General features: G+C 48.0%; 1 protein-coding gene across 3 annotated transcripts in view; it reads right to left on the bottom strand.

Annotated features, from left to right (window-relative positions):
• Positions 1 to 14,958, bottom strand: part of ldah (lipid droplet associated hydrolase) — a 60,676-nt gene that overhangs the window by 32,153 nt on the left and 13,565 nt on the right. For 2 of the 3 annotated variants that reach the window (XM_018734170.2, XM_018734187.2), the window contains one exon: positions 5,507 to 5,641. In XM_018734170.2, the coding sequence (XP_018589686.2) occupies positions 5,507 to 5,641 (135 nt within the window). Of the gene's footprint in view, positions 1 to 5,506; positions 5,642 to 5,951; positions 6,143 to 14,958 lie in introns of those variants that run through there. The other variant, XM_018734179.2, reaches the window with a different exon arrangement.

Genomic DNA, 14,958 nt, shown 5'->3' with positions numbered 1-14,958 from the left:
CAGACTGACTGCAAATTGTGATTAATGGACCAATAAAGAACAACATATGGCCACAACCAATTCCCCCATACAAAATAATGACCTTCTTGGCAAAGGTGGTCAAGCACTGAAGCAGCCTGCAAAGCGATTAAAGGTTTTGCAAATGCACAGTAGACGTATTCCGCATTTTTCGTCAGCAGCAGGAGTCACCGATTGTTTATGTGTTGGAGAGGGCTTTTGTAGATCGAGAGGGAGATATTTTTTCTTATTTTTCAGTCAGTCCTTGGACATCCCGTTCGGAAAGGGGCAAAGGGTTGCACAGGTCACTGTCCTGCTTACAGCAGGAAGACAATGCGGCTCATCTCTACGTTTTTGTTGGCGATCCCACTACTTCCACAGAGAATCATCGAAGCGTAGTTTTGTTTATGTGTCTGTGTCTGAGGGGATGGAGTTGCATTCTCTGTGTGTGTGTTGCAGAAAATCCAGTAGGTTTCTCAATGTCCGTGCTTCAACGTCCATTTCATAGCCAACTCAGTTAATCGATACAGAGACCCTTAAGTACCCGTGAATTCCACTTGGAAATCTGGGCAACAGCAGTGGCTCATACTTGCCAAGAACAGAACCCCTTGAAATTGTTTGTTTTTCTCTTTGTTTGGCTATTTTGTAGGGGGGTCTTGGATCACACTTCACTTTACTGAGCAGCCGGGCGCCAAACCAGTTTGAACCTCAAACTGCTTAAACAGGAAAGGTGAAATTTCTGACACGAAACTAAAATGTGTGGCCTTAGTCCGAAGGCCTTTCTGCCATTTGTCTCAAGCATTTATTTTTAACAAATATGTCCAAGCGATCAGCTAATATCCGTGGCTCTGATCGGTCGTGCAATGAGGGACTCGGGGCCAGCTAAGACTGAAATCAGAGATGCGTCAATGAAACCTCTCATTAATTTCCATTTGCTGTGGCAATAGCCCTTGGCCCATCACGCAAAAGGAAAATGCTATTTTTTTGAATGGACGCTTTAGCAGTCTGGACATTAATGGGGCAATTTAGCCATATCAAAGAGGAAAAATCACTTTTGAGCAGTAGTCCTGCAAACTCTTTCTGACAAAATGAATGAAAGTTTGGCCCTGGAGGAAACCCTGACCCCAGATAGGATATTGACATTGGCAATGTACAAAATTTTCCTTGTGTTTGTATTAACAGATATTTTTACTGTAATCAAAAACATCAAGCATAAATTGCTTACCGCAGGAACAGTTATTCCACTGGAAGATTTTAAACATACATTTAACATGAACGCATGACTTTTCTTTTTCTTTTCCCCCTTCCTTTTGTTTATTTTTCCCCCAAACTGAAAAACTTTTATCCCCGTTCTTCATCCCTTATGTATTAGCTGTTAATCACTGCCACTATTTAATTTGTAGAAGTTGCAGGAAAGTGCGGGCAGAGCCCAATCAATGCTGTATGGGTTTCACTGTGCCCCTGTATCGGCAGGCCCTTCCCACCCGCATCCCGGGGGGCCGCCCTAGACCACTGTGTACTCTTTGACCAGAGTTAATCAATGTGACCATTCACAAGCAAAACCGGTACTATTCAAAAGCCGCAAAAGGAGGGTAGGGAAACAGAAACACGCCACTGGGACTGTTGGAGTGACGAGCTGAGACTGTGGTTGGGGTGCCGGGATTCAGAATCATCAAAGGGCTGCAGGTTCAAGCCTACTAAGAAAGAGTTTGCCAAGTGCTCATTTTAAGTGGCTCCACATTTTCAAAGAAGAATCCTACAGTGACCCAAAAATAAGAAGTGTATGTTGCGACCAATGGAACCAACAGAAACCATTATGTTTTCATTCATATACCATTAACTTTCCTCGTCCAAAACATATCAAACCCGGATTCATGTCTGTACGTGTTAGCTGTAAATCTTGGGTTCTACCTGATGACTTCAGAATCACTTAAAGAATCTGATAATAAGCAACTCTATAAGTGCAGTGTTTTTGAGAAAAACCAACTATCTTGTATACAGAGGAATGGACATCTGTTGTGGAAAAAACGTGGCGGCAGATGTGAACTGAAAGTGTCACTCGGATCTTGGTTTCACAGAAGGAATTACGTTTTTAATTAGTAGTCCAGGCCTTCATGTGTGTCTCGCAGGGATGGGGTCACTGCCACCTTCGCTGGCAGGTCTCAGTGTGACCTGCGAGACAATGCTCTTTAATCATCTCCCCGAGATGAGGGGGTGGGTCCGTCCTCATTGTTACACATTGACTTGCTGCAGCACATGGTCTACGTTTAGTGAACTACTCTCAGAAACCCTGTGTGTTTCCAGGAATACACTGATGGCAGAAGGTAACAGAGAAAGTACGTCATAAGGCTCATAACAACAGCACAGTCTATTCGCAACAAACAAATGCAGTCAGTTTCCAGCAAAACGAATGCAGAGTTTTTAGCGAAGGGACGCAGTCCGTTCCAGCGAACAAATGCAGTCCATTCCCAGAAAACTAACACAGTCCGTTTCCAGCAAACGAACGCAGTCTATTCCCAGCGAACAAATGCTGTTTTCAGCAGATGAATGCAGACCATTCTCAGCAAACGAATACAAAAAGTGGAATAGCAATAAAAGTCAAAATGCCAGTTGTAAGGACAAAAATTTAGGGCAAACAAGCCCATAAAAATAAACATACAGATCTGTTCCAGTCCTGAGTCATCATAAGTCACATTTTATGCCTCCAAAATCACACTGTAAACTTCTCTGACAGTAACCATGGTAACAAGATGTACCACACCCTCTTGAGCTCTCAATCGCGTACTGATGGACTTGTGGTGGACAGTTGCCCCTGGCTTCCAAAAGACCCAACTGTCATATCCATGACACAATTCCCAGGAAGGGATGTTTGAGAGATCTCCGACACCTGCATGTAATTTTGCTTACTTCAGGTGAAGCCGTGGCACTATCTTGCCCGCGTACCAAGCGTTACGAAAAACGCTATGTGCCTTAAGCCGGAATAGGCAGCGCTTTTACACACTGGTCCTCTAGGGGCAGAAGGAGGTTTCTTAGCTCTACCGTGTCTCCTGAATACACAAATCCATGGTCGGAACCCATGCCTTTGACTCCGCACGCTCAGTGTTCACTCTCCAATGAGCGTGTTCCTTCACGCACAAAGCACGTTTCTACAGAGAACATCTCTAACCAAAGAGAGTCCTTTTCCATGCTGATTGGCACCTTCAAGTCTTACGGCCATATTTACAGACAGGAGCACAGGCAGCGGTGCAGCTCCCCGTTTGGGCCACGCTTGTTTTCGGCAGTAAGGTCTGACGGCCGAGCCCAGTCGAGTCGAGTCGAGTCGTCAGGTCTGCGGGCTCTTCAATCAGCTGCTGCCACCTACTGACGCGGTGGGAACAGCTGTGATGTCATCGACACGCAGCCGGCACAAAGCCGTGACTAAATCCGCACGTTCTCCCACATGAGGCTCTGTGCACCAATTAGTGGTTTATGTTTTGTGGTAATAACACTCAACCCCTTGACTGAAGAAAATAAAGAGAAGTCATTATGTTTTGTTTTCAGTAATTAAGGAGGAACTTGAGGTCTCAACTTTTTTCACATTGAAAAAGGAGCAAAGTATTTTTTCAAAGTTACATCAAACCTTTATTGGGAACCAAGAACCAATTAAACTGGCGCTGCTCAAAGCAAACACAGCAAATGAACGTACTGCCAGTCCGGGCCAGAAACAGGCTGGAAGAGATAAAAAACAGAGCCTAACCTTTAAACGCTGATGAAGCTACTTAAATGAATTGCAGATCTGTTGGCGTGAGCTGCATTTTACCTGCTGCCTCCACCATGCTGCCTCCCCACGCAAAGCCCATCTGCGTTCTCCTGCCAAGGGGCTCAAATACTGGACTGACGCAAGCTGCCGAGCACCGGTTCGGTGGCGGCCCAGGTACACCAGCCCGGCCGTGCGGCCAGCCCAAGCGCTAGCCATTACATCACAAAGGAAAAAAGGACAGGCCCTCGCGTGAGGTCGCAGGTCATACTGAGACGGGCGTCTGGTGACCTCGAGGCAGCGTATGGTTTTCCTCTTCGCGTGTTCTGTCGCTGCTCCTCACGGACTAATCCGTGTCCTGGGTTATGTAACAGCGAGCTGACCGTGGGGCCACATGTGCTAAGGCCCCTCATCGCATCGATGTCATGTCTGCCCTCAACACACGAGTGCTGCACCTTCTCTCTAACTTTACTTCATTCATTAAAAACTAGACAAAGTCCTTCAATATGGTACGTAATATTAAAAGTACTAAGAGTTTAATAAAATATTACTGACATTCTTACGTTTCAGTTTTTGGTGTGAGAAACTTACTCATCACCGACACGTCTCTAAATTGACCTATGACCCCTGACACAAAGCGTACTTTCACTCCATTCGCCTCCTTGTGATCGTCATTCATCTCACTCCGGTCCTTCTCCTGTCCAACAAGCTCACCTGCAGCAGCTCATGGCATGCAGGCCTTTCTCCTGTCACACCCCGAGCTGTGAAATTCTCTCCCAAAAACATCACTTTTTTCCTACTTTGGGCAGCTTTAAATCCACAATGAAGACCCAAAAGTTGAGATACACTTTCCAAAGACACGTTTGTGTGCTTCCTTTCTTCTCCCCTTCATTACTTGCTCCACCGTGATCCATCAATTTTCAGTAACCACTTGTCCTGAGCAGGGCCGCGGTGATCCGGAGCCTATCCCAGAAGCACTGGGCGTAAGGCTGAGGGGGGAACACCCTGGTGTTTTTCTATTATCTCTATTATAATGTTTTTAATTTGTTTAGTTGTAAACTTATTGACAATTGTTTTTAACTGTGTATTATATTAATAACTTTATTTTAATAAAGCTGAAGTTAAAAAAATCTCTACTATAATGTCTTTGTGATGGACTAAAGTCAGACTGTAAAGGTTTAAGATAAACGTTTGGGTACTTTTCTTATGGATGAAATGTGTTATTTTACTATTTTTTATTGTTTTCCTTAAAACACATTCAAAGGTTAAGGGTTTCAAAGTCCCAAGTTTTCTTCTTACAGCAGATACATATACTTGTTTTTAAACTGATGTTTTCTCACTCTTTGTATTTGGAAAGATGAGTTTATGCTTAGATGAATGATCAACCTCTGTCATGTTCATGATGAGAAAGGTTTTAATGATGAATTGTTTGGACATGTTTTTGTGTTTGTAATATTCGAGTATTTTAATTCTTATGGGATAAAACAAAGTTTGGAAAAAAAATCTGTTATAATGTCTTTGTATAAATTTGGGTTTACTCTTGTTGTAATTTTAAATGCCTTTATTTTAACTATGTTCTTATTGTCTTATTGTACCCTAAATATCTTTTTCCTGCTGAAAAGCAGTTTGAGAAACTGTTTTCAATCATGCTATATAAAATTAAGTATTATTATTATTATTACTACTACTACTACCACCACTACCATTACTACGAGCCACGGTTCCTACAGCAGGAGTGAGGAGGCACACGTGAAACCACAGAGCAGTGCTCACCTTCTAGCATGTCCATGGTGTCCGGGGGCACGCAGTGGCCGGCGTGACTCACAGCCCACACAGGATAGCGGCCCTCAAAGGCCTGGTAGAGGGTCTCCATGAAGGTCCTGTAGAAACCCACCATGCCTGGGTTCCCTGTCAAGACACAAGGGGTGGGGAGCAGTTGGATGGGTTAGCGACCAAGAGGAGGGCGGATCTTTGGGTATGCTTTTCTCCAAAAGCGATTTACAATGTTAACCTACTTACAATTATTTACCCATTTATACAGCTGGGTAATTTTACTGGAGCAACTCAGGATAAGTATCTTGCTCAAGGGTACTACAGCTGGAGGTGAGGATCAATGCGACCTCTGGATCCAAAGGAAGCAGCTCTAAGCACTATGCTACCAACAGTTCTCACGATGAATGAAAGCAACGGAGGCAAGGAGAGTCGGAGAGCAGCTTACAGAAAAGGACAAGATCACAGGCAGAGTTTGTGAAGCTGTTTGAGGGGAACAGATGGGAAGAAGCAGAGCAAACGGTTGGAAACACTGAGATCATCGGAGAGGAACAAAGCATCTGCTTGGAAGAGCAGCGCCTGGCGAGATAGGAGTCGGGGTCGGCCCGGTCCCGCACAGCCCCTGCCCCCTGCGGGTGACGTCACGAGGTCGAGTCCGCCATGCGGAGGGGTGAGCCGCAACCCAAGCTCCCCGCTGCACGCTTCCTCCGCAGCCAGCGCCCGTGTCATCCTGCGCTCCCCAAAGCGGGACTCTGTTTGCTTTGAGCTGTCGCCAAGGAAATTACAAGGGGCCGGAGAACACGCCAACCACCAGAGGAGATATTCATTCCTTCAGAGCGATGACACAGCTAGGAAGAGAGGCACATGAAAGGATGCAACTGTCTAGATAAATTAATTATCTAAGGTGGAGGGGGAGTGGGGTGAGGTGGGGGGGAGGTCGAGAAAACCGTCTCATTTTCAAAAACGCGACAAAAGGCCAATGTGTCAGCTGCAACATTTACATAAAGTCATAAACCGAGGCACTTGTCCCAGGAAGCAGGCAGGAAGGGATCGTGTAACGTGTTTGTTTGCGGCTTCGGCTGCTTCCCCGGGAACGAGGCAGCGCGGGGTTCGAGAACGGACGCTCGCCTTGCCTCACGCCCACCGTCAACGACCGGGAACCGGGTGCAAGGTGTCGCTGCCGCCACCCGCAGACCAGGAGGAACCAGTGGTGCTCTGACGCTTTTCTGGGTGAAAATAAAGAAAGAAATAAAACCCAGCTCTTCTGCTGCACTTCCCAACATGTAGATCACTTTGTTTTACCTCCGCGGTCCAGGTGTCACCATACAGGTATGGCCACACTGCCCACTGTACTCACAGGTGCTCCATCCTGACAGTTTATTTAACGCTTCAAACCTCGTTTGGATTCTGAAAACGAGTGGCATTAAGGATCACGACCACAAGGGAACCCAGGGACTCTTGTTGCCCTCAGTGCTGCACCATGTTTTACACAATGATCCAATACATCGGAGCGCTGCCAAGCCTCACACTGATTTTAATTGCCTTTTTCTTTGCCCATTTGCTTTGGCTCAGGGAACAAGAGCGATCTTGATATGTTAATATTCAAAACAACTGCTGCCACCAAAGGGAATTGATGCGGTGAACACCTCAGGGCAATATTTCTAAAAAAAATTTCCATGTGGAAAGTGTTTATGGACACACCTCAGAGCACTTTTCACATTTTGGCTTTTGCAGTTTTCAAGGTCAAAGCAAATCAACACCACAAAGAAGAGTTCTCTGAATTTATGACTTTTGCACTTTAAACGAAAGCGGTCATTTCCTACGATGGACGGGGGCCTGGGGGGAGCAGGAGAACTTGGGTCTTTCTTCACGGAGCAGGTACCTGCAGGAAATTCAATATGTGGCCATTTAAGGTGACACGAATAAAGGGACATTGAGAAAAGATTCCCTGAAGAAGAAATGCTGAAATTAAAGAAATTAAGAGCAGATCACAATACGCTGTTGAGCAATGAAAACACTTTTACGCTTCTTTAAATATCTGACGCTTTTCACCAAAGTGCTTTAGAATATTAAGCTACCTACACTGATAAACCCATGAATAATGCTGGTAATTTTTACTTTAACAGTTCAGGGTAAGTACCTCGATCAAGGGCACTACAGCAGGGACAAAGATTCAAACCTGGGTCCTTCAAATTCAAGAAAGCGGCTCTAACCACTGCGCCACCTGCTGACTCACCTTTAATTGTTTTTGAGGCCTGCCGGTTCACTTGTTAAAAAGTTGACACGATGGTGTCACGGAAACCGAACGAGGGGAACGCTGAAAATCGAGGCCATTAGCAGCAAGTGTCTGTCAGCACTGGGTTCCAGAGGAGCCGAACGTGGCTTCAGTCCATGTTTTTGTTGTCGGCTCTAACACCCAGCACCCCCGGCCCGCTATTGTCTCCGCTCCGCCGTGTTCACAATGATCATGTGTGCGTCACATACTTTCCAGCTTGTTGTAAGAAAAAGAAAAAAGTTGCTCTGGATGTTGGGCCAAGGTCCAACAAGCAGACCCCACCCATGGTGTCCCAGTAAAAACAATCACCAACGATGGAGAACCCACTTGTATGACGTTATGTGTTTGTTAAAGAGACGCCCATATGCAGCATGACAGCGTTTCCACGGTGGATGTTAAAGAGTTGATGTTAAAGTACCATGTTAAGGGTGCAGCAGTAATGTCACATCACTGTTCCTCTGGAGTCCAGAGAAGTAGGTCAAGGTACTTGTACTTTTTCCATCAATCTGCATTTATGAACCATGAGGAAGGACTAATAACTTGAAATGTGAGATCAGCACTTGGGCTGCAGGCCGCTTGGGTCATTTTTACTGCATCAGTTCAGGTTAAGTACCCTAATCAAGGGCAACACAGCGGGAGCGGGATTCGAACCTCTGTCCTCCGAGTGCAAGGCAGTAACTCTAACTGCTATGCCACCCGCAGGCCACGCATACAAGCTTGCTTGGACATTTTCATCTGCCCGCGTGCTTCAGGCTGTCAGCGAACGGAATAGCGTGTGTGTGCGTGCATGTGAGCCTGTGCAGGAAGGCCACGCTCAGTGGCAAAGCGACAATAAAGCCCCCGTCTTCCGCAGCCCATCACACCCCCCGCCTTGCGGTCTAACCCTAACCCTTAGCTTCTCGCCGTGCAGACGGACAAGAGTGGCGTCGCCTCTCAGCTCCTCCCAGCCTCTGATGAAACACACTTGTATGTTTTTATTCATCCGCTCGAGTCCCAAATCTCTCCCAGATGCTCCAGGGAGCGTGCTGGGGGGGCTGGCGGGGGGGCGGCCTCGCTGCAGCAGGGAGGCTCAGGAGCGGAGCGCAATTAGAGACCTTCCCAGTCGGGACCACAATAAAGCCCAGGGCCCCAGTGCGCAGCTGATGTCTCGGGGCGAGGCCCAGGAGCCGGGGGGGGGTGGCGGGTGTGCTGTAATGAGAGACCCTCGGAAGCCCACCGAAGCACTGCCTCATTAAGTGGGTGTTTGTTTAAGCGGAGCGGCAGGCTCTCGATGGAAATGAGCCCGTGCCCTACCTGGCCCCAGAATGCCGTGCAAGTTCTATTTCCTTAACGGCGCTCTTGCTATCACAGCGAACGTTTCTTGGGCCCGACGCAGGTGCGCCGTCCCCTCGGAAAGCCGTCCCATGTGATCGTTCCCCTCTTGTCGCACACCAGGTTCATAGTTTAGTGCAGCGTTTGGTGAGGGAATCATGAGAAACACAGCAGCCGCTGAGCAAGCAGAGAAAACAAAGGTTGCGGTCCAACTGCAGCTCTGCGTAACACGGCCCCGCTCTAACCATGTTCTGCTGCGCGGCATCCTGCAGGAAACCAACGAGGAATTCCTAGGTATCTCCTCGGGTAACTGGATAGTGGAGGAGGGAAACTCTCTGGGAAACTGGCCATGTTCCCTCGCTCCCTCGCCATGCAGCTTGTGACTCCTTCACCGTGTCGAAGACCCTCTCTTCCACCTTGCTCACTTCACGAAAATGCAGTTCTCCAAGGTCTTCTTCAGGTGCGAGTTCCTCGGTGAAATCAAAGTGGCAGTTAGCCACCGGGGCACCATAAGGGGTCACAGCGTGGAGTTGCAGGGCACTGGCAGGTGGAGAGACCAACACCGTTTCAGTGGGGTCAACTGCCCAGGACCCTTCGGTTGTCAAAAGAACCGTGGTTTTCCCACCTTATGAGCACGGAGCAAGCTGGGTGTGGGGTCACTGTGTTCACTGGTGCCTTGCGGTCATGTTCCAATGGTTAGCAATGCTGAGCACAGGACCACTGGAAGCTCCCCTGCTGGACACCCTTTCCCCCACAGTGCAGCAGATGGTGCAGTGCTTGGAGCTGTCACCATCCACTCAGAAGTGCTGAGGTTCAGATCCCACACCCTGCTGTAGTTCCCCTGGTTAAGCTATTTACACTGGACTGATACAGTAAAAACTACCCAGCTGTATAAAATAAATCAGGTAAATTAGTGCAAGTAACTTAACATTGTCAGGTAAAGCATGAGATAGATAAACGCAAATGCAAATATGAATCGTGACCAGAACATACACACAGAGGAAGTGTAAAAAAAAAAAACGCGACTCCACGCAACACATAACATCAGTGTTTCTCCACCAAACAGCTACAGAAGCCACGCCACTGCGGTCGGGCAAGACGACTGTCTGAGCGAAGTATGTGCACACTGATGTCCTGCTTGCCTTAAAGAACACACTCTGCAGTGAGTGCACACCCAACACACACTATGCCTGCAGGGGGGAGAGCGGCACATGAGTGCAGCACCACACAAAGCTTTGAACAATTTTCACTATGATGATGAACGTAGACATGTCAATGAAGAGAAATCCCTAGTCCTGTAACAGCTATTACTGTTATTATTACTATTAGTATTATTTATTAATTTAGCTCAAGCTTTTGTCAATAACAACTTACGATGTTTGTACCATGTAGGTTTGTGCAGCAAACTACTTACAATTATTTACCTGCTTAAACAACAGAAATGGGGAACACTTCAGGTGGTGTGTGCTGGGGGGGGGTGATGAAAAGAAATAAGAGGAGAGCAGGGTGGGGGGTGGGGTGGTGTCAGCGTGTAGAAGTGCCTGCGAAGACAAACAGGACACGTTTATTTAAGAGATGCAGCGATGCGCACACCGCACACGCCTCGCGATCCCGACCCGGACAAACGATCGCGCCCTAATGGCCCTGTTTCGTTGAGCTCCAGGAAAACTGTTTACTCTGAGACTCTTTAAAGAGATCAGCAGGTCAAAGTATCAAATACCGAGCATCGCTGCCGGTTCACGAAGCAAGTGTGGGGAAACCACACCCTCTACAGGCAGGGGAGAGGGAGAAGGGGGAATCGCGCGCAACACGTCTCCATCACTTCGCGACAAGGCAGGGCTTCCCAGCCCCGTCTTCGAACCCTTGTCCTCATGTGCAATGCTATCCCCATGAAAAGCTTTTGCAAGCCAGCAGAAAGTGAAGCCCGGAGTCCTGCACTTTATTCATTTATCTGACATTGTTGTCCAAAGTCATTGACAAAGTTGAGCCACTTCCACTTATTTACCTGGGTAACTCTTACTGTTTCACTTCAGGGTTAGTAAGTACCTTGGATGAAGGGCACTACAGCAGGAGGTGGGATTCAAACCTGAGCGCAAGGCGGCAGCACTAACCACTGCGCCACCTGCTGGGACATTCTGTAGCAGAAGTTATGTTTACTCGAAGGTACAATAGCCAGACACCCTTTCTCAGTGGGGAACCTCCTATGAACGTAGAACGGCACAAATCCTCTCACATCGCTCCAGCTGTTGGAGAAACAAGGCTCGGCAGCAGTGTCGGACGATGCATACAGAGATGCAGTGGATTTATGGGGTGCTGAAGGGGTTCTCTGCTTCTTTTCCCAACTCACAAACAAAAAAAAGAACCAAATACAAAAAAACAACAACATGCGGATTCAATCTCATTTCCCCAGAATTGTCACAAGCATTTTAATGATGAGCTTTTGTGTTTCTGCTGCTTAACAGGAAAATGTCCTCAAGGACCACAAAAGAGGAGCGGAAGCAGCAGAGTTCTGGCACTGCTCCGGGTCCCGCAGACCCAGCTCTCACATGTGGAACTCAGCGAGCGGAGGGCAGAACGACTGCGGCTCCCGCTACACGTTCCCAATTTACTGCTGCCAAAAATGGTACTGCTCTCATGGAGCCAAAAAATCCAGGCTGAAGATAGAGGGATGGATGGATATACAATCATAGACGATGGATGGATGGATGGATACATTGACTGACACACAGACAGACAGACATACTACAGCCGGAGGTGGGATTCGATCCCAAAGGCAGCAGCTCCGATCACTACGCTACCGGCTGCACCCCTCCAGTCCCCTTGATGGAGGTACTTACTGCGAACTGACACGGTAAAAACCATCTAGGTGCATAAAGGGGTAAACCAGTAAATCACTCTAGTAGATGAGTGTTACTTTGGAGAAAAGCATCAGATAAATAAAGGAAAAGGTAAATGTGTCCGTTTCCATGGAGACCTGCAGCAGACAGCAACGGGTCGAGGGCTCAGTCCAGGAAGCGCACGTACGTTCAAGAACATCGTGGTCCCAACAGGAGGACAGGATGGGGGGTGGGTACGCGTGTGTTCGTACTGCTGCCTGCACACTGGAGCCCCCCCAAATCCCCGCGGTCGGATCCCTCGGAAGAAGAGAAAGCCCAAAGATCCAGAGATCCTCCCCACGGGTTCCAGAGCGCCCTGTCCTCCTCCCAGCCTGCCCCAGTCCTCGGCTTCTGGGCGGCCTCCCCCGTCCTCCCCACCCCCGACCTCACGGCTGCCTGGAACACCGCCGCGCTGACGTAGCCCTGCAGGTGCAGATTGCTGAGCCGTGCTCGGGAGAGACTGGCCCCACGCTGCGTGCTGACACACACGCGCACACACACAAACGCATGTGATCACATCACACACGTACACATTTATGCACCACATATGGATATATCCAGACACACAGTATGCATATACATGGGTAAACACAGCTAATCACTGGGCGCACACACAACACACACACACACACACTCACTGTAAATGATACTTCTTCTGGTCTAGAGTAAGGAAAAAAAATGAAAAACCGCCTTTTCCCAGTGGGTGCAGGGAAAAACACCATTTAATCAACAAACAATTGTAGTCAGAGCTACTTTTAGAGGATCCGGGTTTGAATCTGAGTGTGCTGTGGTACCCTTGATCCTTGAACTGCTGCTACCGCTAATAGTAATAGTGGTGATGATAATAACAGTAATAATAATGGCTACATTGACACTCAAACAACTAAGGTTCAAATCCCATCTCCTAATTGCAGTCGCCCAGATGAAGGTACATACGACTAATTCGTACAGTAAAATTACCCTGCTGTATAAACAAGTAAGTATCTAAATATCTCATGCTGTAAATGACCACAGAAGGTTACACTTGGTACTGTGCTATGAGGACCCACAGTAGCAAGAACTTGGGAGCAATTATGGAGAAACCCTGAGGTTCTGAGCACCACTGACACACACACACACACACACACACACACACACACACACACACACACACACACACACACACACACACACAGAGAGCATTACCTAAGGCCTGAAAAGAATGATATCACACTCAAAGCCCCTGAAACAAATGCATAAACACAGCCCAGGAAATATTTTGTAATAGCCTGAGTACATAAAGTGTCATAAATATTCCTTCCTCATTTGAGGTGTTTTTTAACCGCAGAATGACACAATCTGCTTATTAGAGGGACAAACCAAGTCAGAAACACTCTGTAACTTTAGGGCTGTACCTCTCCCCTCGAGTCCCGAAAGGTGCATTCAAGTCTCAAATGAAGGGCGGCGACACACAGCGACTGCGGCGTTGTCCTCACTCCTCCGTGTCCATTTGTTCTTTGTTCACCTCTCGCGCCTCCAAAACCACTGAGTTGTTCAAGGCGACACAAGTGCCACTTGCAAAATACTTGACATGCAAGAAATGAAAGGTGGTTGTGCAACCATGTCTGCACAGCACCGTTTTACCATAAGGGACAAGTTGGGCAAGTGGCATCGTTTCTTCGTCCCCCGCAGTCATGACTCCTTTTTTTCTCAAGCGTCCCCCGTGTCGTCAGTAATGTTCGCAGTCACTTCTCTGAAAACTGCAGGACGGAAAAGTTTTCGCAACACCGACTACAGCAGCGTTCGGCGAGAAAACCAATCGCAACCACCCAGCCCTCTGTTTACAGGTACACTACTCACACACCCCATGTTTACCATTCAACTCAGTGTAAACACCTGAGTAAAGAATACAAAAATGGTTTCTACGATTTGATCCTCTGGTTGCTTGGTGGTCCCACTCAGAAGAGGTCCAAAATCAAAAGCCCATCAGTCCTGTTTTGGACTCGATGTGATGGAATGGAACTCTCTCTGTCCCTCAGAGTTGCTGAATCCCCTTCAACATGGTTCTCAAACCCATCTCTTTGAAAGCCATTTCTGTCCTGACGTCCTGACAGCAGGGAGGCGTAGTGGCGCAGCGGGTTTGGCTGGGTCCTGCTCTCTGGTGGGTCTGGGGTTCGAGTCCTGTTTGGGGTGCCTTGCAACGGACTGGTGTCCCGTCCAGGGTGTGTCCCCTCCACCTCCAGTCTTGCTCCTTGTGTTGCTGGGTTAGACTCCGGTTCACCACGACCCTGCTCGGGACAAGCGGTTCCAGTGTGTGTGTTGGTGTCCTGACAGCGCCATCAATGAGTCCAACACCATCTGCTATGATTAGCTATGTATTTGCTATCTGAATGTCATTTATATAGGAGCTACTTGAGGGATGTGAACCAGCAACACGGTGGTGTTACAGACACAAGCTGGGTGTCCACAATTCACCTTCTCTTGTCTGAAGTTGCATGTCACTTTGAAGAACAGTGCGTGACAAATGTGAGTGAGTATAAACGATGCACCACCTGCCCACTCTGAACAGGCGCCTGCGTTTTCTGTGTAACGGTGCCCACCGGCCGGCACGTCTTTCCCCAGTCCACCACACACAGGTGAGCCTAATGGCCCGTGTGCCGGCGGCCAGACTGGGATGAAAAGGGAGCGGCAAGAGCTTTCGTGGGATGCGCTCCAGGGGGACTCGCAATGGGAACTCCCTCGCGGACAGGTGCCCTGGTGGGATGACCTCATCCTAAAGACCTCATCGACCTGAGACTGGACAGAAGAGAAAGCAGCCAGCAGAACGCTTCCATGCAGGGAAACCTTTCTGTCTTACTCCCCTCCACAGGGCAGGGCCAGCTGTCCACTTGTGCAGAGCAGTGTACGGAGTGAAGACTAAACAGAAACCAGAGTGAACCTGCACTTACTTTTACATCATTTTCTACCGTGTACAAAATACTGTTCTGTAAGTTTTCTTACATGCAAGAAGAACA

Source organism: Scleropages formosus, chromosome 15 (genome assembly GCF_900964775.1).
Source record: "Scleropages formosus chromosome 15, fSclFor1.1, whole genome shotgun sequence".
NCBI lineage: Eukaryota > Metazoa > Chordata > Actinopteri > Osteoglossiformes > Osteoglossidae > Scleropages > Scleropages formosus.
This window is presented reverse-complemented; position numbering and strand designations above follow the sequence as displayed.